Raw genomic sequence first — 27,557 nt, 5'->3', positions numbered from 1 at the left:
GATACGACTGGCGTTCTTCTGTAGCATCATTCAATTTGTTTTTATTTGTCAGTTATACTGTATATGTCCTTTCATTCTCTTTCATTTTCAATGAATCGAATAATACACAAGCAGACGTGCTTCGATCTATGAATTCATGCAACAGTGGGGTGACTATTGTTTCATCCATGGAAAACCATATATTTTTGTCTTCAATTTTATCTTTCTTCTTTTGATTTTCTCTCTCTCTTTCTGTTTGCTTGATAAACCCTCACTATCATTGTATCAAGATCCCATCCGCATCCATCATTCAGACCATTCTTATCCCGTATATCTAACTTGGTTAAATCGACCACCATCCTCAAAAAGGTAAGCATCGAGTTGCCCACCATCAATTTTGCTGCGGCAAATCAGACTTACCTCTCTTTTTTTTCCATCCTTCTTTTAGCTTCCGGTTACCTCTGTTTTCTTTTCACATGACAAGTTCTGGATACTACAAGTTGACTTTCTCTCGCCATCTATCCATCCATCCATCCATCTGGCGAAACCGGATGACGTCAAAGGCCATCGTTGGTGGTGTGACTCTTTTTCATCAGAAAAACGCTTACGTGTCCTCTTCATGTTCCTCTCCTTTGGATTGCTTCTCATCATATGGTATTCGAGATGTCTTCCCGATTATTTATTTTGTAGTTTATAGTTTGTATTTTGTATTTTATATTTCATGTACATATTCTTTTCGCAGTCTTTTCCTCTTTTTTTCCCACAGGGTTTATTATGAGGTTTTTACTGACGCGACCAGTGTTTTTTTTATCATCATGTACTTTATTTGTTTCTTTCTTTTTATTCGGGGGACTCTCGATATCTGGAATCCAGCTCGAAGTTACCGTCACTTCTGGCCACGTCAACATTTTTTGCCTGCTCAAGCTGACACCACCGATCCATCGCTTAACTGTCCCTGGAAGCAATTTTATTTTCCGCATTGAAGAAGAAGCTTACCTGGCGGTCCATATTCATCTTTTTTTCTTCCAGTACACCATTTGGTTCAAGGCAAGTCCAATTTTCTTTTCCTTTGCTACGATGTATAATGAATGTATACTAATTCAAAATTTCTTCAATGTCATATAATCCAAGTCATATCAAGCGATCAATGGCTATTGCAAACTCAAATAACAAAGGTAAAATATCTTGACCAAATTTGAATCAATCAAAGAGCTTACTAACTCATTTTTTTTAAATACGCAACATACCCACACATCTTTCTAGATCTATCATAGCCTGGGCGGGATGGAACTGAGGGGGTCAATCAGTGCTGCCCTGCGCGTGTTCAGAAACAAATCACGTTGCAACGTATGCCATAAGGTTGTCATTAATATACCGAAGTTCCGTCAAGAGTTCTCGCCCAGGTTATGCCGTGTATGCGTTAGGCTTTTTGTCTGACGAAAGTCGCTCAATGTAAGAGGGCGGCCTCCGGTGGCAGGCGGCATCCATTGCACAGCGGATGTACGGCTTGTTAAAACATTAATTTCTCATACTGTCAAGCAAGCACTGCTTCAAAGAAATTTGAAGCGGCAGCACAATGCTATCGGGAAACAATACAGACCAAAAATAAGCATTAAATAAAAGCTGCAAAAGCAACGGCACAGGCAAAATGGCGATCCCCTAGACAGAAATATTTCTTACCTTACTGAGCGAAACAACTACCAAATAAATGTTCAAGACTTGTGAGGGTATGAAGCTGCATAGTATTTGACGATCTGACTCTTTCGATCAAATTTGAATCACCTCTCACGATCATTTAAAAATTTTCCTTTGTATAAGACTGTGGTATTCAAAATTTTATAATTTTTGCATTAACAATTGCATGCGTTTTGGGAAAAGAACGATTTGGTGCTTCATACCCGGATCAGATCCTGGAACTTCCGAAAAGTGAAGATCTTTCAGAAGAATAGCTAAAGCAATCTTCATTTCTGCCCATGCGAACCGATTGCCAATACAGAGATGAGGTCCGGCCAAGAAGGGCATGTAGACGTAGGGATCAATCGCGTTTGCAGGCGCTTCATTCCAACGAGAAGGACGAAATATATCAGCATCATCGCCCCACCACTCTTGCTGGCGGTGAGTTATCATAGGAGCAAGCAAAACGAATGTATCCTTTGGTATCAAGTGTTCACCTACAAGTGTATCCTCTGTCGGTGTACGAATGGAGACGGGGACGGGAGGATATAGCCGAAGTGTTTCTTTACAGATATTGTTCAGTATTGGTAACTGTATAATAATGTCGTACGAGGGGACTTCCATTGATTCGCCAGCTGATGCTTCGATCGTGGAAGTTTGGGTTACTTCAAACGCTTGTCTGATTTCCTTGCGTACATCGTGCTGAATATCCGGATGCTTGGCAAGGAGCCATAACGCCCATGACAATGCCGAGGTCATTGTTTCGTGCCTGCCATACATTCGTTAATAAGGGATGTGCATTGAAATCTTGCCGGTGTTACAGGGCTTTAACCTACCCAGCATGTAAAAAGTTCAGGCATTGGGCTTGCAGTTCTTTGGCTGATAATCCGTGACCGGTGTCGTGATTGATTTCCTTGGTCATTTCACCTAATACGCCGTCGAGCTGATCACCGGCATTCTTGCGCTGCAATGCTTCTTCGACCATGGCCATGGTTTCTTCTTGTATAGTTGTCAGTGTATGTTTGATCTTCTTGGTGTTCTTCATCGGAACGTGATGAAACCAAGGGTAAAGAAAACAAACCTGAACTAACCATGGTGGCTCCAAAACGTGGAGAGCCTCGTACGCTTGCACAAACCGATCTCCTCTCTTATCATCTACACATTGGAAATCTTGACCAAACCCTGCACGTGCAATGACATCTAAAGTCATGGAATGGAAGGCTTCCAAAGCATCGATCGTCATGGTTTTGTCGGAACCAACTTTGCCCAACCACTTGTTTCGTAACTCGAGGATCGACTGTGCCATCAATGGGAAGATTTGGCGCATAGCTTGGACAGAGAAAGCAGGATTCAGCATTTTCCGCTGCTGTCGGTGCACGTCTCCTTCTGCAACAATCAGGCCATAACCCAGTCGTCTTGCCAGCTCTGTTCTCGCATCCGAAGCCTTGACAAAGATATCATGCTTCTTCCCCAGAATCTGCTTCACTAGTTTGGGATCCGTGATTACAATATGCGGTTCGTATCCGAGAATACGATAACGAAAGATATCTCCATATTGCTTACTCCATGAAAGTAAGCAAGTAAGCAATGTGTTTGTCGCGATCTCCTTCAAATTGCCTGAAAATGGGATCCATTCGGTGGGCGGTCCGGGGAGCCTATTTGCGGGATGTAGGCTCAGGCGATAAACAAAACATCGATAGAGCCATCTCAGGAGGGGCGCAGTTAGTAGGATGGTTGCAAGCCGATTGTATGGTAGGACGGTCGCAGTATTCAGAATCACTCGCCAATGTGAGCCTACCGTACTTTGAAAATATCGTAGACTTTTCGGACTCATAATGAAAACGAAGCATTAAGACCTGGTTCCTTCTCTAACATGGGACTTTTTATTCTTTTGAAAAAAAGGGACAAATACAAGACATCATGCAATCAGCCCCGCTTTTTTCCCTCGTACATGCCGATTTGTTATTCAGAAAAGTCGGCTCGCGGGGTTGATCCCGACGCCGTTTTTTCTCTTCCAACCTCGGCACACCCTATTTTGGGAGCTGACTGTACTGGATTACAAGTCGTGGTGATCTACCCAATGTACTGAGTCAAGCTAATGAGGAAAAAATGTCAAATAATGTGTATCCCATGGCTCAGGTTTATTGATATGGAACTCGATGCAAACGGTAAATCGCCTAGGCGTCTGTGCATAAGATCAGGGGATGTGTACCCCCGTACTGCAGAAACAACGTCCTTTGGAACTAATGTACAGGTCTTTGCGTTTCCACTTAACATGGCCATTCGGGTTTATGGTGCGCCCACAACACCTTTCAGAAGCTGAGGGAATGTCTCCAAAGAATGACATTATCACTAGGCAAGTCCTGCATATAAAAAGCTGATATGCTATGTTCCGCTTGTTGACATCAAATGACTTTGTCTGGTCCTTTTTGGCCCTTGAACTTAAGTGGCTGTTTTCGTTGCTCTTGCCTTTTTGGATGAATTCACTCAACCTAGGTGCGCTGTAATTTAGTCGCTTCTCTTGTCTTTTTTCCTATCATCCACATCTAGCTATTCATAGAATCTAATTGCTTTTCTCCATTCGTTTTTCTGACGTTGTACTTTTAGATCCTTTGATCAAAAGCTTTACAATCGATTTCATTCTTACCCATCCTTGTGGTAGCGACGCCAGTGATTCAGGCATCTTCCTGATACGCAGCGCCAAGTGGGCCTTGGAAATTCTGCGTAAATTGCGAGAAAATGACAGAATCGTTATGATGTTGCATCTTCTTATAACCAAAGTGCACTTTATCATCTTATCAACATAGTGGACAAAAGACGCATTTTAGTGCGGTGCAACAATCACGCGTTGCGAAGATCGCCAGAGAGATACGTACTCAAAGATTTCATCCTTCATTATGACTCCAAGCTGTGTCCCAGAAAGATCTAACGGTTGCCAAAGCGATAGCACAAGGTGAGTTGGTAACCTCCCTTGACAGAAATCCCAAACTGATATGCTTGTTTAAACATTTTCCGTCATACCTATTCCCGTTTTCCTTATTGTAGACGTAAAATAAGCACTCCCAGTTGTAACATGAGCAACCTATCGTATCTTGTGAAAAAAAAAAAATTATCCAGGGATTCCAAATCTAATCTGTAATATCATCGTTTCTTTGATCATTTTCCTGTGCAAACTATGTACAGTATGGATGAATGCTTAAGATTTGCGAGAGTAAGCTACATAGTATTTTATTGTATGACTCTTTTGCTCAGCTTTGAATCACTTCTTATACGACCATTAAAAATTTTCCGTTTATAAAATACTTAAGCTTTATGACATGATATTCAACATTTTTATAACTTCTGCATTAATAATTGCATATCATATTTTGGGGAAAGAGTCACTTGATGCTTGATACCCGGATCAAATCCTGGAACTTCCGAAAAGTGAAGATCTTTCAAAAGAATAGCTAAAACAAGCTTCATTTCTGCCCACGCGAATCGATTGCCAATACAGCGGTGAGGTCCGGCCAAGAAGGGCATGTAGACGTACGGATCAATCCCGTTTGCAGGCGCTTCATTCCAACGAGAAGGTCGAAACATATCGGCATCATCGCCCCACCACTCTTGTTGGCGGTGACTTATAAAAGGAGTAAGCACAACGAATGTATCCTTTGGTATCAAATGTTCGCCTACAAGTGTATCCTCTGTCGGTGTACGGGCGGAGATGGGGACGGGGGGAAATAGCCGAAGTGTTTCTTTACATATATTGCTCAGCATTGGCAATTGTTGAATAGTGTCATAGGAGGGGATTTGCATTGATTGTTGAGTTGAAGGTTCGACCTTGGCAGCTTCGATCTCTTGAAACGCGTGGTTGATTTCCTTGCGTGCATCATGCTGAATGTCGGGATGCTTAGCAAGGAGCCATAAAGCCCATGACAATGAGACGGCCATTGTTTCATGCCTGCCATACATTCGTTAATAAGGGATGTGCGTCGAAATCTTGCCTGTGTAACAGGGAATAACCTACCCAGCATGTAACAAAGTCATGCATTGAGCTTGCAGTTCTTTGGCTGATAACCCGTGGCCCGTGTCGTGATCGATTTCCTTGGTCAATTGACCTAACACGCCGTTGACAGGATCGCCGGCATTCTTGTGCTGCAATGCTTCTTCAACCATGGCCATGGTTTCTTCATGTAAAGTTGTCAGTGCAAGTTTGATCTTCGTGTTGTTATTAGTCGGAATATCTAGAATATGTTGAATCCAAGGGTAAACACAGCTAAGTCGAATCAACCACGGTGGCTCCAAAACGTGAATAGCTTCGTAAGCTTGCACGAACCGATCTCCTCTCGTCACTTTCTTATCATCCAGACATTGAAAATCCTGACCAAACCCTGCACGTGCAATGACATCTAAAGTCATGGAATGAAAGGCTTCCAAAGCGTCGATCGTCATGATTTTATCTGAGCCAATTTGGCCCAACCACTTGTTTCGTAACTCGATGATCGACTTTGCCATCAATGGGAAGATTTGGCGCATAGCTTGGACAGAGAAAGCAGGATTCAGCATTTTCCGCTGCTGTCGATGCACGTCTCCTTCTGCGACAATCAGGCCATAACCTATTCGCCTTGCCAGGGCTTTTCTCGCATCCGAAGGCTTGACGAAGATGTCATGCTTGGTCGCCAAAATCTGTTTTACCAGCTTGGGATCCGTGATCACAATATGCGGTTCGTATCCAGGGAGGCGGTAACGAAAGATGTTTCCATATTGCTTACTCCATGAAACCAAGCAAGAAAGCAATGTGTTTGTTTTGATCTCCTTCGAATTGCCTGAAAATGGGATCCATTCGATGGGCGGCCCGGGGAGGCTATTTGCGGGATGCAGGTTCAGGCGATAGATAATACATCGATAGAGCCACCTTAGGAGGAGGGCTGTTAATAGGATGGCTGCAAGACGGTTATATGGTAGTACAGCTCTAGTATTCAGAGTCGCTCGCCAATGTGAGCACACCGTATTTTGAAAATATCGTAAATTTTCGCGACTCAGTAATGAAAAACGAAACATAGAAGAATGGATCCTTCTCTAACAAAGGACTTTTTATTAATTTTTAAAAAAAGGGAGCCAAATGCAAGCGATCATAACGTCAGCCCCTGCTTTCTTTCATCCACATTTCTCTTCGTCTGGATCGAATCCGTTTGGAAGCACTGCAGAATTTTCCAGAACTCACTTTTTTTTTTTTTTTTTTTTTTTACTTATCACCCGTATTAGCCTCTTTGGAAAAATCCGCGGTTATGACATATTATTGTATATCTGCACATATGTTTAAAAAAGCATATCCAACGTTGCCTGCTTTGCTTCGCATTGTGTTAGCAATTTCCGGCCCACATTTTTCAGAGCATCCTCTCAAACTACTTTTTCGTCAAGGTTGTCCATCACAAGCTGTAAGGTGATGAAGTTAATTACGCGGAGATGCCTTCGGAGGTAGCACAATGTCAATATTCAGACTCTTGGTCCTGAGCCTTTCGAACCGCTTGAATGACTGTGGCGTAAAGGTGGTTCTTCTTGTTCAGGAACGTTTTTCTAAAGAGAAAGACTTGACCCTCATTGTAGAATATGCTTGAGTCTTGTTGACAGCGTTGTCATGTAATTGTGCACCCTTCAAAAAAAAATATCTATTGGTGTCCATCCATATTGTAAGTTCGCCAATTGAAGCTTTTTGAAGTGTTTGTTTCTCCAATCACATATGCCGGTTTATTATGTCACCAAAATCGACTCCCCGGGTTATTCCGAACCCCCGTTGATTTTTAACCAACCTCGGCACATCCACTTTGGATAAAAAGCGGGGGCTGACTGTAATGAACCGCAAACCGTGGCGATTTACCCAATGATAACTAAGGAGCCAAGCTAATAAGGAAAATCGTCAAATGAGGCTTATCCCCTGGCTCGATGCAATCGGTAGATCGACGAGTCTGTTTCCGCATAAAAAGAAATTAGGGATTTTTTACCCCGTAAAAAATAACAATTCCTTAAAATTATTGAACTGGTCTTTGCGTCTCCACTTGACACGGTCATGCGGTCTATCGTACGTCAGCAGTTTGGACATTTTTACAGAAGCTCCCTGACAGTTGAGGGAATGATTCCCAAGAATGGCCATACCATTATGCAAGTCCTGCATTCAAAAAAGCTGATGTTATGTTCCTCTGTTGACGTGAAAATGGCTCTCCCTAATTCTTTGATACTTGCAATGAAGTCTCTGTTCTCATAGTTCTTCCCTTCTCGGATGAATTCTGTCAACCTGAGCGTACTGTAACTTAATCGATTCTTCCATCCTTTTTTCCTATCTTTTCAGCTCTATCATAGCTTTTCATACATCGATTTACTTTTTTTATTTGTTTTTCTGACATTCCACAGCCTTTTTGTAATCTAGATCAACTTGCTTCATATACAATACTGTGCAGTCCTTTTGTAGGTTCGACTAGTTTTATTGATGGAGATGACGATTAAAGAATTTTAGAAAAAAAGTTGTGATGCTTAAATAATGCCCTGTCGTTTCAAGTCTTCATAGGTCTTCTTGTTATATACGTTGCCTTCGCTGTCCTCATACTCCTCCATTGTGTCCGCTTTAGGATCTTCCGTCTGACCTTCCTTCTTTAATTTTTGATAAACTGCAAGATCAAAGCAAAAATGTCAATTTCATAAAATAAAATAAAAAGCAGGCCCAAGTTGATCGTATTACTTACGTGCATAGGCATCGTCGATTTTAGTGATTTCGTGAAAGTGTCGTGTGTTTGGAATACCCAGACATCGCATACCGTGTGCATGACGCCATTCTTGAAAGTGCTTATCGAATGCCTTGCGACCCATATATACATAATTACCACAAATCTCACAAGGATATTCGACACCGAGACCATGCAATTTGTAAAGCCAGTAGGGGATCGGCTTGCCATCCCAACCCAATGGCAGTTTAAGAGGGTTATATATTTTGTCTTCATCATCTTCGTCTGAGTCTTGATCAGCAATATCGATTTCATCTTGATCTTGCTCCAGCTACAAAATAAACCAATTGATGAGGACCAACTTTGTTTTTCTTCTCCCAGTATGTATGTAAATATCGGTCTCAGGAATCACTTACAGTGCGCTCTTTATCTGTCAAGGCCTGCTTTCTTTCAATGTTGGCTCTGGTCTCCGCAAGGAAGTCGGACAAAGCTTCCGCATATTTGGATATCAGAATTTCCTTCCATGCCACTGCTTTTCGTTTATCTTCTCTGCCGTGGCCATTGGCTTGTGCATCTGCCCCACCATTGCCATTCGGTGACTGATTTTCCTCCAATGCTTTCTGTGCCTTGATGTGCTTTTTACCCTTCAGATGGGCATCATAAACTGATTGCTTTGCAAACTTTTTTTGGCCTAAAAAAGAAAAAAAAACAGCACCCATTTAGTTGAGCTCATTCGACATACACCGTCGGCAGTCGTGCACTTCACTTACAGGCCACACAGAATAAACTTTCATCAGCATCATCGGTCGCGACTTCTTCCCAACCGGGGATTTTACCAGCGGCCCAATTTTCATCCAATTCTCGCTTTGCCTTTTCTTCTAGTTCGGTGAGGTTATACAGAGGGTTGGCACGACGGAAGAAACTGTACAGATATTGTTTAAAATGGTCGAGGTAATTTCGATACGGTTCGCTCATTTTGATATTTTTGGGATACACGGCCTCGAACTTGTCAAACTCTGAAAGAAATTGAAGATAGTCCATCTTTCTTACGCCTTTCAAATTAACGTATTCCGTATACAGGGTGTTCAGATCGAGATATCGACCAAAGTTTTCTTCACCTGAAAACAACTTTTCAAGCTCTACAAACAGCAAAGTTGGAGATCCCATAAGTTGAGTACATGCGACATTGGGACTAGTCACCCCCAAAAAAACGATGTGGACATACCTTCATCATCGCCTTGGTCTCGCTTTTGATTGATAAAGATGAATTCCATTTCCGGTGGTTCGACAGGTTCATTGGGATATTTACGGTGATGATCTTTAATGACTCGTAAACGTTCGTAGAATTCGCTGAATTCGGAAGATCCTGAAAGCGCTTCAATTTCGGATTGACGAAGGCTGTACAAAGAGAATTGAGAAAAGTCAATTGAACTTGCGTATTAGAAGATTGACAAAAAAAGATTGAGAGCAAACATTTACCCAGTTTTATCTTCATACATGTCATGGAGCTGCTGACTTTTATCGACAATGCGAGTCAAAAACTTGTCCACAGTGTGTTGATTCCATAATCGTTCCCTATGTGTTTTTGTTTCTTGCATGAACTGATCCACAATGGCCTGTTCAAGACGTTCAATGTCTTCGTGAGCACTATTACCAAAAACAAAGACCCATCGGCCGTTAGTTTGTATGTCATTTTTCCAAGGAGGGACACTTACGCTCTTTGTTTCTCGAGAACGTTGTCCATGTTGCCGAAGGGAACCTGAAAGTGTGAAGGCGAGAAAACAAAAAAAGGTGTGTGCCAATTTGAGCTGCAAAAGGGCCAGCCAAAGCTACTTCAACTCAGCCACCGTCACAAATCCAGTGGGTTTAAGTCTCAAAATGGAAAATGGACGGAAATCGCTGGTGTTGTATAGACCTGGGACAAAGTATGGCAGAGTCACGAAACGATATTCGAGGTATAACCACCGAGGACATCCTTTGACTAGTCGATCCTTTACTGAGAAGTCTACGCTAGACTCTATATCCAAGCTCAACATTAACGTTCCCGACGAAGAGTCACCGCAGCCCACCATTCCCCCAGATTATCTCTTGCCTCCATGGAAAGACATTACCGCTTTTCTTGATGATGCCACCAACGGTATGCAAAATTTACACCTTTGGAACTTAGTGGGACGAATACTAAGTGGCTTTTTGCTTGCAGATTTTGACGTTGGACAGCTCGTTCACCTAAAGTCGTTTTCATTGTTCGACGCCATGTGTGCTATTGAAATCATGGATCCGCGGATGGACACCGGGATGATTGTCCCCGGCTTGCAACCAATATCATTTGACTTTAAGCAGCATCTAAAAGGCCAACAAGTAATGTGGGTAATGGACCGACTTTTGAGTTATGAGGTAACACACATGGAAATCGGCGCGAGGCTCGGCAGAGAAAGAATAATACGGGTTCATGTAGATGGCATGGTTATCAGGACATGCTTTATCGCAGACGATATATACCTGTATCTATTACCATCACATCCGGGAATTGAGAGATATTCCGATGCCATCAAAAACATCGTCATTGGAAGAAATCCTCTATGGTGCTCTGAAAACGTACATACTAGTCACCGTCAAATGTTGCTGGTATGTGTGGACCGAGATGACGTCGCAGAACATCTTTGAGGTAATTGTTCATATGGAACGCTGCATTTTCCTGTCCTTTTCCGTCTTACATATGGGCATTATTTAGGAAGAGGATTTTACAACCAATCTTTTTGGACTGTCGCTTTTTGAAGAGCATGAAGATGGACTATTGATGAATGATCTTGATACGGCGATCGACCTGTTGGATCATGTTAAGCAGGAATGCAACCCTGGTAAAATGACAAATCAATCTGGATATGTTATTTCAATGAGTATAATTATGTTGGTTGTTTTTTTCTTTTGAAGAAATCGTTCAGCAACTGGATGCATTAATAGACCGTATCAACATCCGCAAGCATTATCTGTTGACTCTCATTTATGCATCGCACCCCAATGGCGTTTATTTTGCTCAAGCCCGGACCGCACTAGCTAATCTTGAAAGCATCATGCACAAAAATGGGCCTGGATCCATCACGGCGACCGTGGGCACCGGCGAAGAAGTGAAAGGAGGTAGGTAACAGCATGGCTGGGTGCGATCGGATACATGATTTGAACTGATGCGTTCGTAGTATTCGATCCCAACATCAATCGGAAATTGATCTCTCAAGCTCCGCCACGACCCATCACGCTTGAATCGGACACCAAGGTGAATAAGACGTTTTTTGAGGAAGATCATAGAAAATGCTGACCTATCGAGCTTAGTCCTTGGAATATTTCCGTCTATTGCTGAATAGATTAGAGACGATATGCAATGTTCAAGATTTCCCTTCCGTTACATCACTCACAGTATGACTTTACACGCCACCTGTCCTCCAACAGTATGATGGTTAATTGACGCATATTTTCTACAGAACTTTTTCCTCAGCTTTGGTGCTACCCAACCTTATGCCGATGCATTTTCAAGGTCCAAGCTTAGTGTAAGTTTGACTCTTTTCTGTCGGTTTTTGGCAAGCCGTTAACTGAATTCTTGGTTCTAGACCATCTTCTATCAGGATTTGCGCATATTTGGCCAGCTACCTGCCATGATGGTGCTTCGAGCCGTGACCGAGTTTGCACAACGACAGAGGCTGTGGGATACTGTCAGTACATCGAATCAATCAAAGTTGGAAGAAGCCAACAAGGCACTTGATCGGTTCTTGGATAAAGCATCTTTGGTAAGTGTATTGTGCTTAATCTATCCTCCTTCTTGGATCATTAATGTGCTTCTTTCCTTTGATATGTGGACAGTCGTTTATCGATTTTCATAAAATTCAATGCCACAATCGATCACGCCAAAGAAGAATTCTACGCAAAGTGCTTGGTGAATGGGAGATGCTACAAGACGAGGTAACACATAGCAATAGTGCGTCACTGGGCATGGAAGCTCATACTATCTTGTTAGGGAGCCATCGTTGATGAATTGTATTATACCTTGACAGTAAGAAAAAGGAATTTCATGTGATGCCAGCTCATTCTCATGCTGAAATATGTATTTATGCTTCCTTTTTCTATATAGGGTGCTCCGCAAGTCTCGTACTATCTGTGTTCATGGACATACCATCAGAAACTATTTATCATGGAAACCATCTTATTTCTGGGTTTTGAGCTTGAACTTTACGGCGTTCATGAATATGTCATGGTTTACTGGTAAGTGAGATCGCTGTAAAACCTTTTTTTTTTTTTGTGTTGCTACGAATCTCACCCGCGGAATGCAAAAAAAAAAAGGTATCTGTTGCGGATACTGGACAGCCATACGCCGTATCCCATGAGTAAGTAATTAAACCGCAAAACAAGTGAGTTCAGTGCTCGAACGATTGCTCAATCTCTTGCATAGTCTCGGAAGACGGCACTCAGCAACTGGAGCCTGCTTTACTCCCTTGCCCCAACGCAGTCCAGTATATGACTCAGGCCAAGCGAGAATTATCTGCTGGTGTAATGAAGATTTGCTTGGTGCTGGAAAAGAAAAACCGGTTATTATCACGGCCATTGAGGTTTGACGATGAACGCACACGCTATGACCATCGATTCAAAATGTTTGCTCCGCTCTGTATGCCTCCCCACCCTTCCTACGACAGCTATCGACACAGTATCAATATAAAAAACCTAACCGTGGAGAATTTGTTGAATGCTGCTCGTTTGCATTTTGATGCTGCCAAACGCACTCTGAATATCCTCAAAAATGTTCCCGCCAGCGAAACAAACATGGAAATGTGTGAAGATTATTACCAAAAGGTATGTGGAATAAGATTGAGGTATTTTTCTTGAATTCAGCCAAAATAGAACCATTGACGTTGATTTTTTTAGCAAATAACGGATATGCTGCGCGTCTGCGTCGCCAATACGCTGGCCGTTCGGTTCTTGGAAAACGATAATCCTGTCGAGATCAGGTTCAAATACCACACTTGGTGGCCTGTATTCGAACGCCAAATGAAATGAAAAACTTGAAGCATTTTATAAATATCCCACGTGTACATTATTATATCATCTTAGAGTTAGATACGAAAAAAAAAAAGGAAACTACATATATTCGGGAGAGACAGATGGTAAATCAACAGTTATGGCTCTCTTTGACCTCTATTAAGCATGTTTTTATTTATTTATATTCTTTGGTTTTTCATGCCTTTCAGTTTCGTTTGGTTTGGTTCGTTGTTTTCCCTGTTGAATTGTTCTTAGGCGGTGGCGCGCCATGCGGCATAGATTTGGAAAATTGAAGCAAAACCACCACAGACACCAACAAGCACATCAGGGAAAGTGCTGTGCTCGAGGGACCAGTGGACGGTCAAGGGCAGATAACTGAAAAAAAAAAGATGGAAAATCCAATATCAGTAAACAACATCATTATCCGGACCAGCATGTCACTTACCCAGAGTTGATCAAAGTGTTTACAATCATAGATGACCGCTCGGCCTTGATGCTGGCCATTTCCGCCTCGGGATCGTCGTTGGAAGCGATATCACCCGATTTGATACGTTTCAACAAGCTCATTTCCCGTTTTCTTAAATCACGATATTGCTCGAACAATCGACCATATTCCAAAACAACGTAGGCGGCCCAGAAACGACAACTCCACATACCAATCTTGTTGGTCTTTTCTTCGGATAATGGGATGATTTGATGTGCGCCGAGCCAGTAGGTGTGTTCAAGAGGGTAATAAATGACGTTGCACCAATTCTGGATGCGTTCAATGGCAAGGGCCAGCTTGCTTGCAGGAGGATGGAATTCGAGATAGTTCATGTATTGAATCATGGGTAACAAACCATAGTAACGGAGGAGGATACGGAAGTCACTGACAGGACCGGCAAAGTTTTTAATTCGTGTCGCCAAAGATATGGCGCCAGCGGAAGCCTTTACGATAGAAGCCGATCTTTTCCGTTGAATGAACCAGATCAAAATCTTTGACCAATATTGGATGAACTATACTCAATGCATCGTTTAAGAATTGACAATTAGTTACACATGCCATTTTGGCTTATTTGCCAGTTCCCACAGCAACCCATTCTTCTTTTTTCCTCATTAAACCAAACTTACCATGAGCACTTTGTCGGTTCCGCGCACCGAACTTAAAAAGCGAATCAAGTGATCCAAAGTAGGCGTGGATGGACCGAGCACTTTGGCTATAGCCAGAGGATTCAACGTTTCTTTGGTCTGCTTAGGCTTCTCTGTCATGGTATGTGGATTGTCCGTAGTTGTTTTGGTGCGGGGAAGAAAAAAAAGGGGGTTGCCCGACTGAAAGAGGAAGTGGAAAATAGACATTTGTAATTTTCTCACATGCGAAGAAAAAAATCCCGAATAACCCAAAAAAGGCAACTTTTTGAAACTTATCATTCAGCATCGAAGAACTGCCTTGAAAAATATTCAATGTGTATGTATCAAAAAAACGAAAGGACAGAAAAATCTCATCAAAGTGAAATGTTGGTTACGCATGAATTACCATTTTCAGGAGTACAAAGCCTATGTAATTCAGGGAATTCGGGTGCCATCGTCCTTTGCTGGAAGCGGAACGAAAGGCATGCCCGCTTTATATTTTTCAAACGAGCAGTCACGCTAATACAGATGCGGTTGGTCGATCTTTTTGCGGTGATGAATTGCTTGTTCTATGATTGGCTCATCGGATTTAGCGAGTTCTCCCTTTTGGAGAGCTCACATCTGTGCGCCTCAATAGAATTTTCAACGCTATCTTAATATATGCGACACCAGGGTTTTCATATTGGCTTAGTTGCAAATAGCCAAAAGAATGATAACTATTTAAATATCTGAGATCCAAGACCTTTACGTGCTGTAGATCTGTGTTACAAGGAAGTTATGCTGGACTCTAAACCCCGGCGCTCCCACTTTCATCAGTCAAGTATAATTTTTTTATTTGATATTGAATTTATGCATCACTGATTAGAAATGAAACTGTCGATCAAAAGCAAACAGAAGAATTCGCTATTTGTTCATGATGATCTTAAATGCCTAAAGCAGATGGTAAGTAGAAATGATATCATGATGATCAAATTAACTTCACTTTTCTGATCGGGACTAACAAAGTAAACGAGAAAGGAACCCGGTGTTTGCAAGATTTTTTATATGAAGAAAATATTGCGTAAGTTATGCAAGGCATGGGATTTCGCACAGAAAATAATGATCGACGATGAAGAAATGAAAAGCACAAAAAATTCGGTGCTTTCAAATGAGCCGAGAAAACAAGGGTCCTTGATCTTGGAGCAGCAAGTTAAACTTCATTCATGCGGAAAACAATATAAACTAACATACGTATTTTTCCTATCAATCAGTTTTAGGCATTGTAAACCTTGATTTAACTTTTATACCACAAACTCTAAGCGCTTCACACTTGACTTTTATGCGTAATATCCATGAGGTAAGATATGCAGAGAATTTCTCTCTTGAGTAACTGTTGGATAGAGTCATCGGAACAAAATCATCCGTGATGTCAGTGAGATCTGTGATGCAATGCTTAATAGCCTACCTACTGTTTTTCTCTTGCAAAAAGAATACACCGCATTATGACACAATTCTATAGATAAAACACATTTGTTGAAGCTGGGTTAAGTGACAGAGCTGTTACTTTTTTCAGTATGCGGTAAATCCCGTACGCTACATATGATGGATTGGTAGATAAGAAGAGCCACAAATGACGGACGGAAACGCTCTCCGGCGGTGGATGGAGTGTAAAACGAAGGCATTCAAAAATAATCCTTCCTTTGTATTGTTAATCGTAGATTCCAAGGGAGGATTTTGAATAAATTTCTATGAATTCGATCAACTGAAAAAGTCATCGAATGGCGTTACCAAAATGTATTGCATCAAGCAAACAAGGAACATGGATCGGGGTTTAAACTACGGCAATCGCTGTAATTTTTTTTTTTTAATTTTGAAGAGTCGTACACCGGCTGCTTGCTATTTTTGCTTTTCTGTTTTTTCCTTTATCTCTTTTTCTTCTGCTTTTCTCTTCTCTTAAGCATCACTTCATTTCTACCATGGGTCAAACACTCAGTGAACCAATTACCACCAAATCCACGACATCGGGAAATGATAAACGTGTAATGTACGGGGCATCCGCCATGCAAGGCTGGCGTATTAGTACGTATTTTTGCTGGTGACATAAGCGAGAAAGAAACAAGAGAAAAGAGGATAACACCAAAAAAGAAAACGGCATGGAGTTGAGAATGGGTCGCGCACAAAATGGCATGATGATAAGGAGCATGAGCTAACGATTTGCCGCGAATTCTCTAGCCATGGAAGACGCACACACGACCATTCCCGAATATACAGACACAGGCGCCAGCTTTTTCGCAGTGTTTGATGGTCATGGTGGTAAAGTGCTGTTACTTTCTTATTGTTTAAAAAAAAAAAAGAAAAGAAAAAAAGAAAAAAAAGGGTAAACTCGGTCAGCTGACATTATCTCTCATAGGTTCAAATGTGGCAAAATACAGTGGCGAGCATCTGCAGGATCGAGTCCTCGACTCTGATGATTTCCGGCAAGGAAAAATTCGTGAAGCGTTAAAAGCGGGCTATCTCGGTATTGACGAGGATTTGCGTAAAGGTAACACATATTGAAATACGTGAAAACTAGCGACCAGCGAATAGCGGCACGGCCGGAAACAGCAAATTCATCCGGGGTCTTTCTCCTTTAGATCCTCAATACGAACATGAAACATCCGGCTGCACAGCCGTAGTAGCATTGTTGACCAAGGATAACATACTTTATGTGGTAGGTCATCCGGTCTTTGACGTCTCGAAAAAGATAGCTCACAAGTAACATCATCGGCTAGGGTAATGCGGGCGATTCTCGTGCGGTGATCAGTGCCAATGGCAAAGCCATTGCCTTATCACAAGATCACAAACCAACCAATGCCAAGGAAACAGCACGTATTGAAAAGGCAGGAGGACATGTTGAAGCTGGACGCGTCAATGGTAAGCAAAAAAAGAATCTTTGATAGTGATATCATAATGTGCTTTTTTCTTGTTATTGTTGGGCTTTTTTAACATGATATTGCAAGGTAACCTCGCCTTATCGCGCGCTCTTGGCGACTTTGAATTCAAGCAAAACGACAGCTTACCAGCAGAAGAGCAAGCGGTCACGGGTATGTAACGTGTTGAGCATTAGGCATTTATCTGTAACCGCGTGAGACCACTGACACGACCATCTCCACGTTAAATAGCCAATCCGGATGTAACAGATCATAAACTGACGAAAAACGACGAATTTATCATCGTTGCCTGTGATGGTATGTACATTTTATGGACGAGGCATCACTTTCACAGGCTCACTGTCAATATTAGGTATCTGGGATTGCTTAACAAATCAGGAGGCAGTCAACTTTGTGCGCAAAGGGTTAAGCAACAAGAAAACCTTGGCAACAATATGTGAAGAGATGATGGACGAATGTCTTGCTGATGAAAGTGACTTGGGAGGTGTTGGCTGTGATAACATGACAGTGATCATAGTAGCATTCTTGCACGATATGACACCTGAAGAGTGGTATGACTCCATGGCGGGTAAATTCGTGAAAACCGGTGCCGTCGTGGCTCGAGATTTGGAAGAGCCCGAACCAAAGAAACCGCGCGGAATGAAATCCGAATCGAAAGAGTACACGGTAGAAGAGCTAAGAAATGCCGGTGACCTTACTTCCTCATTGGATGCGGATAAAGAGACTGCTGCTAAAGACGCGAAGTGATTCATAATTTACCAGTAAAAGAAAAGGAAAAAAACAACTTGTAGCTTGTAGTTATCACCATTTTTGTGTCACATACATTCCATGTAATCAGCTTCACACCGAGCAGCATAATTCAATGGTTGACAAGAGAGAAAAAAAAAAAAAAAAAAAGGGTAAAAAAAGAGAGACAATTGGGATCTTCACAATAACTCGCATCGGTGCATACGCGGCCAAGACGCACGGACGTGGCTACGTTGCACAACACCTACTAGTTTGATTAAATCAATTTAACAACTCATTTATTGACTCATTTGACTAGATAAATTCTTTTTTTTAAACGTCTCTGGAAAAGGAGATGGTTCATAGCGATGCCACCCGTCGTTCCCTCATAAAATGTTGAACCTTCCTTCCCCTTTATTTAACCTGGCTCAAATCAAGGGATGCGGATGGCAAAAAGTGAGTGAATGGAATACGCGACATGGATAGATAGACCTGCATCTGTTTCATGTGCAGTTATTTACTAAATATATCAGAATGGTTCGCTGTAGGCACAAAAAGATGGCGCTTTTGAGAACTTTTTTTTTCTCAACATTTACCTTTCGTTCCAAGAGGAAGACGACGTTTTTCGATGTCCGATATTGAGGACCTTCCATCGAAGCAACGTAATGTACACCCATGAGCTTACAATGCGTATTCGGAAGTCAAGAAGGACAAAGGAAAAAAAATGGTCATTTCCAACTTTCTTAAGTCGTATACCAGGAAGTAGAGGGCGTTTGAGAATCTTTCTGGTATGTTGCTGCTGTTGGTTTTTTCGTACCAAGAAAAAAAAAATAAGAGTCAATGATCGACAATATCTTTAGCTCCAACCTAATTGGGGCCGACGAATGACAGATTCGTGTTCGACGGATTAATGTGATACAAAATGATAAAGTTTGCTCAAGGCGCCATTCAATGATGGAAGAATCACCGGTTTCGATTTTTAGTATTTATCGATAGCACATGCTTCGTTTTTAAGCGTCAAACTTAAATCACTATCGGCTGCTACTTTGGTAAACGAGCGCCTGGCCATTTCTTCTTTCTTGTTCCCTTACCATCGTTTTTCTTTACCAATCCTTCATTTTTGTCCCTTGTTATATGTCATTCATTTCCATCCGTTCCTTAAAACGAAAACGTTCCTTTCGCAGACTCTTGCTTTTCTTCACATGCCTAACTCTTATTTACCTTGTTTTTTTATACCGTACCTGGCGGATCTCACCCGACCATCAGAGTATGCGATCCACGCACCACAAGCAACTCAATCATTTAGATCGATACCATCCCGAGTGGTATAAAGCCAACGTGAGACGACCAGCACGTCATGAAGATGAAGAGTTTCAGCTGGATGTGACCATTCCGAGACAGGCCGTTATGGACGCGTTACGACAAGCTCGAAATGGCAAAAAGCCAACACCACAACAGCAGCCTACTACTACTCTGCCTTCCAACCCAGGGAAGCCGCGCCTATTACACCACACGGCAGCCCAATCCTCCAGCATGTCCTCGGAGGATCTTGTGTACGCCAAAGAAGAAGACAACTATTTATTGCCACACGGTGATGGACGAGATCCTCAGGAGAAATATATGTCCTATATTCCACATTCCGGGTTCCATAACCAGCGTATCGCTTTAACAAATGCATTAATGCTGGCTTACCGTCTCAATCGGACCTTGCTGGTCCCTCCCGTAGTATTAGGGAACCCTATTCATTGGCGCAAGTACGATTCACTGGAATCGTTTCACCGAAAGAGCACAAAGACCCATTTGGGCCACTGCCAAGGGTTTCTGGATCAATTTGGGCATCTCAACACCAACAGCGGAGATGAAGTTCCTCTCGAGTGTCGATCGTCATTTCGTTACACATCGTTACGGTGGGACAGATTATTTAACATGACTAGCGTGAAAGAACGTGTACGAATACGATATCGTGACACCTATGCGCGTACTTGGTTACAGGATAAGTACGGTTTAAGTAAGGACGATACCTACGCTGTTAAAGACGAGTTATTGTACGATTACCGAATTGCCGACAAGGAAGATGTGCCTATCGGAAAATATCAAAGAGACATCCTCTTGTCGGATCTGCAACAAAGGCCGGAACGACTTATTAGCTTTGGATCGCTTTTCGGCCACGGACGCGTGATGACATCGACAAAGGAAAGCAAGGAACTCCAGGTTTTCATCATGAAACAATTCGTGTTTTCCCCTTCTGTTCTGCCTGAACTGTTTACCGAAGCCAACCGAATCATTGCCCAGTTAGGAGGGCCGCAAACGTACATTTCAGTTCACGCGCGCGTCGGTGACAGTATATTTGAACGTTATTCCGACCGTGTGATGGCCAAACTGTGGTCGGATCTTCGAAAATACCTCCCTCTAATCAAATCGTCACAAACCCCAGGAGGGGTGGCCGACGCACCGGCCAATGCTTGCTTTCAATCGCCTAACAGCACACTGGCAGTCGATCCCAGAAGCCGACGGTTACTTCAAGATCGACCTCTTGTTCTTTTTATGGCCACGGACGCCCCTCATCCTCGGCAACATCCAACCCTTCAGCGCTTTTTCTCCACGTTTCCATGCGTTGTAACCTTGAACGATATGTATGATTTCCCGTCGTCATCACTGGCAACCATGGTGAACCCGAGCGACGGTGTCAATTTTGGACAGTTTTTTGTTCCTTTCCTGGACGGCATTGTGGCAGGGCATGCCCAAGAGTTCACAGGCTCCATGTGGAGCACTTTCAGCTCATACATCCGTTTCTTGCATACACAATTTGTAGAATAACGTACCGTGCTATTCTTTCTTTTGATTTGATTTCCTAATGCATCCTACATTTTTCTTTTTTGTTTTTCTGTTCTTTGCTCACCTTTTCTGATTGAAAAATTCTCTAATAATAATATGCATGTCTACCACTGAACATTTCAAATTACATTATTTTTCAATGCCTTGGAACAGCTTGTTCGTGGTCACCGCCGCAAGTGTTTAACAAAGTTCACGAGCGGATCAAACAGATAAGGGCACAGCACCATGTTAGCATATCAGTTGCACTATTCTTCCTCCTTCAGTCCCCAGAAAAAACTATAAGTACAACGAATATATAAAAGCAAGCAATGTTCTGTCATTCGTGATTCATTACCGTATGTCGTACAAATCAGAAACTTGGGTGCTTATATATAACGCTGCCTTGGGTGCCATCATACCGACATCCGCAGCCATACGCCGCAGGAGGTCCACTTATCGAATCAAAACAAATGAAACCAAATAAAAAAATTGCTCCGGTCGGCATATGCATTTTTGTGATCTGCTTCGTTAAGATTTGGATACAATGAGGCTTGTCTCCAGCCATGGTAATACTCACTACGTTTGATCATTTTTGTTCCAATAAGCTTATGTTTACTTTGCTGCTTATGATGATTGAAGCTTGTCTTTTTTTCTCAGAATAGTGTTTCCGGAAGAGGTCATGTGATGTTTGTTGGCGCTCTTTTCTGTTGCCCTGGAGCTCTCCCGCCCCACTTTGCCCCTTCTACCGCTGCACAAAAAGGACGTTTCTATCCCTTAATACAGTACATGGGGTGAACCAGCTACTACCCTCTGGTTGCCTCCCGTAAATATAGAGTTCTTTCTCGCATCTTCAAATTCAACACTTTAAAAATCGTAATTGGCACCATTCCTCATGGGCAATGTCAACAGTTCCGAAACTTCCGACAAAAACCAAGGTAACGCCACAGATATTGATATTCTTTTTTCTTTTATTCTCTTTTTTATTTTGTTTTATTGGCTACGGTAACGAACTGACGGCTATCGATAGTTGAGTTATCACATTTTCGACCGATTAAAATTATAGGCAAAGGGTCCTTTGGCAAGGTAAATATCCTTTAACTATCTATAATCTGCTATGGATGTCGGCTAATACAATGATGGCATCGACTATCAATTGCTTGCCTCTCTGCTTTTTAAACTGTCTTTTAGGTCCACATGGTGCAGCATATTGAACGGCGTGAACTGTATGCGCTAAAGAGCATTAACAAGGAGCAATGCATAAAAATGAAGGCAGTGTACAACATTATCCGGGAACGGACAATTCTGGAACAGCTCAATCACCCGTTAATATGCAACATGCGATTTGCTTTTCAAGACGACAAAAACATGTACATGGCGATGGATTTGATGTAAAAAGAACCTAATTCTGCAAATGACGACGGTTTTGCGCCTTGTGCAACTGATCATCGGGAATACATAGGCTAGGCGGAGATCTCCGATTTCATTTGTCGCGTTCCCAGCTTTCCGAAGAAATTGTCCGTTTCTGGATGGCTGAATTAACGTGTGCTGTCAAATACCTTCATTCACAAGGACTGGTTCATCGGTAAAATTGATTCAAATCAGCCTCCTGCTATTTTAGTATTGCACCAGCACTTACTGTTACGCGTATAGGGATATTAAACCTGATAATGTGCTATTAGACCAGGAAGGCCACGTCCACCTAAGCGATTTTAATATTGCGTGTCGAATCCCTCGGCATGGGGTCATGACATCTCAATCAGGCACAGCTGCTTATTTTGGTAAGGGATTAGAGAGACCCTTTTATTCAATTGATGGCTGTTAATGCCATTATATATAGCCCCGGAAGTTTTCAAAGGATGTGGATACACCGAGGATGTGGATTGGTGGAGCGTTGGGATTACATTTTATGAATGTATCTACGGAAAGGTTCGTTGCTTGGATAGGTTCAATGCTTTGGAGACGTTTAGATTAATCTGCCTTTATCAGCGTCCGTGGCGATCTCATGAGCGAGGAAATGATTTAAGGAAAAGTGTACTGTACGGTGCCATCGCCTATCCTCAGAACGAGCAATACCCGATTTCTCCTCAATGCATTTCAGCTATTAGCGGTGTAAGTGCCTTGAAGCTACAGTTGTGCCTGTTGTCTTGTCTCACTGGTAGCCATAGTTTCTAGAGCATGATCCTAGGAAACGTCTGGGCCATGGCACGTTGGGATGGGCAAGATTAATGCAACATCCTTTTTTCCAGTCCGTTCCGTGGCAGAGCATCAACGCAAAGGAATGTGACCCGCCATTCAAGCCATCTTCCAGCGCGCCCAACTTTGACGCTTTTTATGAGCTCGAGGAGAATGTCATCGAAATATGTTCAGCATATCAGTCGGAGCCATCGCCCGAGGGGCTGTTTGGATGGCTGTTCCGTGGAGATCCCAAGAAGACGGGTGACGATGGATTATCTCCGCAAAGACGTGAACACGACAGACAATTAATGGAAGAATCATTCCATCCGTTTGATTGCACTATCTATGAGCAGTATGAAGGATTTCTTGATCCAGAGCGTTTAACCGTCGGCCCTCCTCCGACGTGGGTGAAGCCTGCATTTCGAAGAGCCGATAACGGAAACATTCCATCGATGAAACAAATTCCTTTGGCCCAGCATGCCACGGTAAAGTATCATCAACTAAAACCGTCTTCTATTCTGTCCGAAGATATATTGGCAATGGATCACGTCAACAGTAAACGGGCGAGTACTCGGTCTGTAGAAGGTGCACGATCTCCTTCGCGAGCCGATAGTGCTTGCACTTTAGGATCGACCATCGACGAGTGCAAAAACAAACGTCGCTCAAGTTCCCAAAGCTTTAAAGAAAGAAGAGAACGTGACCGACGACGCAGTGCGGGCTACGTGTGCAAAGAAGCCAACGGTATCATCGCCACCGCCGAATGAGCCAACACCAACGAAACCAAGTTCATCATCTTTCATAAAAAAACATGTATTTAAAACGTCATCCACTGTAAATATGAATAACGTAAATAGCTTGCAAGTGCAATATCTGTCTTTTTTTTTTTGGAATCGTTGCATCGTTGAGTATCAAGGCTTTTCCTAGGATCTATTGTGCATGAAATGGGAGCGCCCCCCCTGGATGCTTTAAATTTTTTAAAACCTCGACAGATTTCTATTTCTGGCAAGTGACTGACAAATTGAGAAATATGGAAAAAGAAGACAGCTTCGATTCCACTTTCTTTTCTTTTTAAATCAACAGTGTGTCATGCCGCTACCTCTTGCTCGCCCTGATCCGTCTTCTGATACCCCTGCAACCGCTGCTCCGATACCTGAACCGGCCAATGAAGGCTTGATTGCCGGCATTACCTCGAATCCTTACTTTTCGGCAGGTTTTGGTTTGATCGGTGTCGGCGCCGGGTTGACGTTGTTGCGCAAAGGCACCAATCTCTTGGCCTCTTACACTCGTCGACGATTATTAGTGACGCTTGAAATTCCTTCCAAAGACAAGTCTTATCTGTGGTTCCTTCAATGGATGTCGCAGCAGGCTCCAAAACGCAAGGTCCAGCACTTGGCCGTCGAGACATCGTACCGACAACACGATAACGGCAGTATATCCACCACCTTTGGACTGGTGCCTGGTCCCGGTACTCATTTCTTCAAATGGCGTGGCATTTGGATGCAGGTGCAAAGACAGCGCGATGGTAAAATGATGGATCTGACCACGGGTAGTCCTTGGGAAACAATCACCATTACAACATTATCGCGAGATCGGCACATCTTTACCGATCTTCTTTCTGAAGCACAAGAAATGGCTTTAAAGAAGCAAGAAGGCAAAACAGTTATTTATACATCGTACGGTCCGGAGTGGCGGCCTTTTGGCATGCCTCGTCGTCGTCGTTTACTTGATTCGGTCATTCTGGATTCCGGCGTCAAGGAACGTATCGTCAAGGATGTAAGGTCATTTATTGGCAACGGAAAATGGTACAACGAACGAGGTAAGATATTTGTGGATTATGGTCAGCCTGACTCTGGATTTAATGGGATTTAATGATTATTATGATAGGTATTCCATACCGAAGAGGTTACCTTTTATATGGTCCACCTGGATCCGGCAAGAGTAGCTTCATTCAAGCTCTAGCTGTAAGTTTGAACCTGCTTTGCATTTCAAAAGTGATGAGTTACTAACTGGTACATTGTTTTTTTTTTCAAATGCGAACAGGGCGAACTTGAGTATAATATCTGTATTTTGAATTTGTCTGAACGTGGATTGACCGACGATCGCTTAAACCACCTACTGAGCAACGTACCTGAAAGAAGCATCATGTTGCTGGAAGACATTGATGCTGCTTTCACCAAGCGAGCACAATCAGACAATCAAGGGTAATTTGTCAAGGTTTATGGGGCGGGAAGGGGAGAGAGAGAGTGAATAGGGTGGTGGGTTGTAAAGAAGATCTATAATAGCCGTATGAATATTTATTTTATGTTTTTTCTGTGTATGCAGATATCAGTCAATGATCACATTCAGTGGCCTTCTGAACGCACTCGACGGTGTTGCTTCTGCAGAAGAACGCATCATTTTTCTAACCACGAATCACATTGAAAATCTGGATCCTGCATTGATTCGCCCCGGTCGTGTGGATATGAAGGAGTTGCTGGGTAACGCGACAGAATACCAAATTCGTGGCATGTTCGAACGGTTCTATGAGGGTCAAGGCAAACTAGCCGACGAATTTATCAAACGATTAGAAGGACGACCCATCAGCACAGCCAGTCTACAGGGCCATTTTGTATATTTCAAGGATAGACCGCACGAAGCTGTGGAGCGAGTGGACATGTTGTGGAACCAACTTTAAATTAGATAGATACAATAGATTCTTACTTTCCCTTATTTTCGATAGGGTATTGGGACAAGTTTTTTCTGAAGTTGGCATAGTCGTTTCTCGTACATTAATGGCATGAAGAGGAAATCTCACATGAATCTTTATTTGCGGAACGCTGTCTTTTCCTTTGTTATTGTGACTCTTTTATGCTTCACCGGAGCGAGCGGAGGACGGTTGCTGTTCTTTGGTATGGATGAAGCTGATCTAGGGTAAGACATAGTAGAAATGCCGGCTCTCTTTTGCTATTCTCAAGAAGAACGCTCGCCTTAATTATTAGCCTGCTAAAGATATTGTGAAAAAGGTTCAAGAGTCTGAGCAGTGCCACATAAGATGGCTCATATAATTGGGAACATCGACGTCTTGCGGCAAGTCGTCCAACTTGAGAATTCCCAGGATGTCATGCTGGTTGTCCAGTGCTGCTTCAGTATCTTCATCTGGTATTCCCGGAATGGATGCTATCGTAAACTCTCATAATCCTGGTCGCGTTGTTGTCTCTGAGATCGGAATTATTCTGCGACGTTATAAGAGGCTTGGATATCAACACTTCTATACTGCTCTTGGTTGGTTATAGGTTTCTCTTTGGATGCATTGCATCCAAGAAATCGAGAACGCTATACTTGCTAACTTTCATTTCTAACATATGGGATAAACATCTCCAGTTTAGCCTTGTCGCTCTCTACCAAATGAAGAAGTACTTACTGGCATGCGTGAAGTCATCAGAATCGGATGTGTCTGAAGCTATAAAAAAATAAAAAAAAATAAAAAAACCACATAACAAACAAAAAAATAGCTGAGACGACTAGGCATCAAAACGATGCTTTTATAAGTTTGCACCCAATTGTTGCCTCTGTTTCAGCAAGGTCAACGGATGACAGTGTTGGTGATGAAATGGGCGTGTCGGGATATCTTTGGTACGTGAATGGATCGCGTTCCACAATCTGTTTCCCAACAGCAACAGGTCTCGTTCTCCCCTCCGCAGCTGTGTAAACCACTTCAAACGGCGTCTCTGCAACAATAACTTTCAATAGAGCCTGTAAAGATTGGTCACCAGTTCGTCTAATATCATGCAGGATGCCTGCCCCTTTGTGATGAACAGATTCATTTGGGTTAAGTGAAAAAAAGGCGTTCACGGGACAAAAAACGGGGCCAACATTTGGCACACTCGAAGATTTAACTCCAAAATCGATTTTCTGGACCGGTAAAGTTGCTTTGATAATGCTCCCTCTCCATAACGCAAGACAGCCTCCGCGTCGTTCACATGCCGCAACCCTGAAAGGACTCCTAGAGAGCGTCGAAGAAAATGGCATCTTTGGCTTGCATGACGCCACCCTCGTGATTCAAAACAGGTCTCTTCTTTCTTGAAAGATAGGCATGAGGTTCTTCCGATTCTTCTCCGTAATGATTGGACAAACATGGCTATGCAAGCGCACAATTAAAGCGAGAAAGAGAAGAGAAAGAGGAAACGGAGACAAACATGGATACGCAAGCGCACAATAAAAGCAGAAAGGAAAAAAAGAGACGCGCGGCAAAGGATGACACGCTGGCGAATTCATTGTTTCTCGAAGGAAATTTTGGAGCCTGTGAATGCAATACAGCATCCGCAATAATCTCAAACGTACACAACTTTTGACTGGTCATTCGACAACGGTTAGCTTGTGTTCCCACACCGGACCTGACAAGTAAAAGGCTATTTTCTTCATACTGTAGGTTGTTCGCTTACCTTGCAGGATTATGTATTTTTGACAAAAGAAT

General features: G+C 42.6%; 9 protein-coding genes across 9 annotated transcripts; 5 read left to right on the top strand and 4 right to left on the bottom strand.

Annotated features, from left to right (window-relative positions):
- Positions 1–1,800: 1,800 nt before the first annotated feature.
- Positions 1,801–3,520, bottom strand: BYT42DRAFT_569204 (cytochrome P450). The gene is made up of 2 exons (XM_051568260.1): positions 2,490–3,520; positions 1,801–2,422 (listed from the first exon to the last, which is right to left on the bottom strand). Exons 1-2 carry the CDS (start codon positions 3,485–3,487, stop codon positions 1,816–1,818), a joined length of 1,605 nt encoding a protein of 534 aa, XP_051423908.1. The 5' UTR covers positions 3,488–3,520; the 3' UTR covers positions 1,801–1,815.
- A 4,152-nt stretch (positions 3,521–7,672) lies between these two features.
- Positions 7,673–10,142, bottom strand: BYT42DRAFT_598546 (uncharacterized protein). Its single transcript, XM_051570969.1, has 7 exons — positions 10,067–10,142; positions 9,831–9,998; positions 9,577–9,749; positions 9,122–9,490; positions 8,768–9,042; positions 8,373–8,682; positions 7,673–8,297 (listed from the first exon to the last, which is right to left on the bottom strand). The coding sequence occupies exons 1-7, from the start codon at positions 10,093–10,095 to the stop codon at positions 8,164–8,166; spliced, it is 1,458 nt and encodes a 485-aa protein (XP_051423907.1). The 5' UTR covers positions 10,096–10,142; the 3' UTR covers positions 7,673–8,163.
- An 87-nt stretch (positions 10,143–10,229) lies between these two features.
- BYT42DRAFT_613853 (Mak10 subunit, NatC N-terminal acetyltransferase-domain-containing protein) lies at positions 10,230–13,391 on the top strand (the record flags this gene model as incomplete). Its single annotated transcript, XM_051571786.1, has 15 exons — positions 10,230–10,488; positions 10,552–10,745; positions 10,807–11,016; positions 11,083–11,209; positions 11,283–11,486; positions 11,546–11,622; positions 11,679–11,762; positions 11,828–11,893; positions 11,954–12,130; positions 12,204–12,302; positions 12,358–12,393; positions 12,472–12,602; positions 12,681–12,724; positions 12,790–13,187; positions 13,260–13,391. 15 exons carry the CDS (start codon positions 10,230–10,232, stop codon positions 13,389–13,391), a joined length of 2,238 nt encoding a protein of 745 aa, XP_051423906.1.
- A 233-nt stretch (positions 13,392–13,624) lies between these two features.
- On the bottom strand, positions 13,625–14,621 carry BYT42DRAFT_593603 (peroxisomal biogenesis factor 11; the record flags this gene model as incomplete). The annotated part of the gene is made up of 3 exons (XM_051570713.1): positions 13,625–13,748; positions 13,819–14,369; positions 14,484–14,621. 3 exons carry the CDS (start codon positions 14,619–14,621, stop codon positions 13,625–13,627), a joined length of 813 nt encoding a protein of 270 aa, XP_051423905.1.
- Positions 14,622–16,355: 1,734 nt separating this feature from the next.
- BYT42DRAFT_569192 (phosphatase 2C-like domain-containing protein) lies at positions 16,356–18,284 on the top strand. Its single transcript, XM_051568259.1, has 8 exons — positions 16,356–16,538; positions 16,692–16,772; positions 16,870–17,001; positions 17,093–17,169; positions 17,231–17,372; positions 17,459–17,542; positions 17,621–17,686; positions 17,742–18,284. Exons 1-8 carry the CDS (start codon positions 16,436–16,438, stop codon positions 18,134–18,136), a joined length of 1,080 nt encoding a protein of 359 aa, XP_051423904.1. The 5' UTR covers positions 16,356–16,435; the 3' UTR covers positions 18,137–18,284.
- A 1,364-nt stretch (positions 18,285–19,648) lies between these two features.
- BYT42DRAFT_495398 (uncharacterized protein) lies at positions 19,649–20,932 on the top strand (the record flags this gene model as incomplete). Its single annotated transcript, XM_051564360.1, has 1 exon — positions 19,649–20,932. The coding sequence occupies one exon, from the start codon at positions 19,649–19,651 to the stop codon at positions 20,930–20,932; it is 1,284 nt and encodes a 427-aa protein (XP_051423903.1).
- Positions 20,933–21,821: 889 nt separating this feature from the next.
- On the top strand, positions 21,822–23,868 carry BYT42DRAFT_613849 (kinase-like domain-containing protein; the record flags this gene model as incomplete). The annotated part of the gene is made up of 8 exons (XM_051571785.1): positions 21,822–21,864; positions 21,957–22,012; positions 22,118–22,317; positions 22,389–22,511; positions 22,580–22,707; positions 22,767–22,855; positions 22,916–23,038; positions 23,095–23,868. 8 exons carry the CDS (start codon positions 21,822–21,824, stop codon positions 23,866–23,868), a joined length of 1,536 nt encoding a protein of 511 aa, XP_051423902.1.
- A 322-nt stretch (positions 23,869–24,190) lies between these two features.
- BYT42DRAFT_495746 (BCS1 N terminal-domain-containing protein) lies at positions 24,191–25,778 on the top strand (the record flags this gene model as incomplete). The annotated part of the gene is made up of 4 exons (XM_051564376.1): positions 24,191–24,920; positions 24,989–25,065; positions 25,145–25,305; positions 25,427–25,778. 4 exons carry the CDS (start codon positions 24,191–24,193, stop codon positions 25,776–25,778), a joined length of 1,320 nt encoding a protein of 439 aa, XP_051423901.1.
- A 710-nt stretch (positions 25,779–26,488) lies between these two features.
- BYT42DRAFT_330709 (uncharacterized protein) lies at positions 26,489–27,427 on the bottom strand. Its single transcript, XM_051563074.1, has one exon. The coding sequence runs from the start codon at positions 27,110–27,112 to the stop codon at positions 26,612–26,614; it is 501 nt and encodes a 166-aa protein (XP_051423900.1). The 5' UTR covers positions 27,113–27,427; the 3' UTR covers positions 26,489–26,611.
- Positions 27,428–27,557: the final 130 nt, after the last annotated feature.

This window comes from Radiomyces spectabilis, assembly GCF_025331425.1.
Source record: "Radiomyces spectabilis strain NRRL 2753 chromosome Unknown BYT42scaffold_6, whole genome shotgun sequence".
Lineage (NCBI taxonomy): Eukaryota > Fungi > Mucoromycota > Mucoromycetes > Mucorales > Radiomycetaceae > Radiomyces > Radiomyces spectabilis.
The sequence above is the reverse complement of the archived record's forward strand: the minus strand, read 5'-3'. Positions and strand labels throughout refer to the sequence as shown.

Excerpts from the sequence above, each read along its gene's own strand:
- BYT42DRAFT_569204 (XM_051568260.1), bottom strand. The coding sequence starts at position 3,487 with ATGAGTCCGAAAAGTCTACGATATTTTCAAAGTACGGTAGGCTCACAT. Across the intron at positions 2,423-2,489 it reads CTGAACTTTTTACATGCTGG|GCACGAAACAATGACCTCGG; the intron begins GTAGGTTAAAGC and ends AATGTATGGCAG.
- BYT42DRAFT_598546 (XM_051570969.1), bottom strand. The coding sequence starts at position 10,095 with ATGGACAACGTTCTCGAGAAACAAAGAGC. Across the intron at positions 9,750-9,830 it reads ATGTATGAAGATAAAACTGG|CCTTCGTCAATCCGAAATTG; the intron begins GTAAATGTTTGC and ends CTCTTTGTACAG. Across the intron at positions 8,683-8,767 it reads TGACAGATAAAGAGCGCACT|CTGGAGCAAGATCAAGATGA; the intron begins GTAAGTGATTCC and ends TTTATTTTGTAG.
- BYT42DRAFT_569192 (XM_051568259.1), top strand. The coding sequence starts at position 16,436 with ATGGGTCAAACACTCAGTGAACCAATTACCACCAAATCCACGACATCG. Across the intron at positions 17,373-17,458 it reads TGAAGCTGGACGCGTCAATG|GTAACCTCGCCTTATCGCGC; the intron begins GTAAGCAAAAAA and ends TGATATTGCAAG. Across the intron at positions 17,543-17,620 it reads AGAAGAGCAAGCGGTCACGG|CCAATCCGGATGTAACAGAT; the intron begins GTATGTAACGTG and ends CACGTTAAATAG.
- BYT42DRAFT_330709 (XM_051563074.1), bottom strand. The coding sequence starts at position 27,112 with ATGCCATTTTCTTCGACGCTCTCTAGGAGTCCTTTCAGGGTTGCGGCA.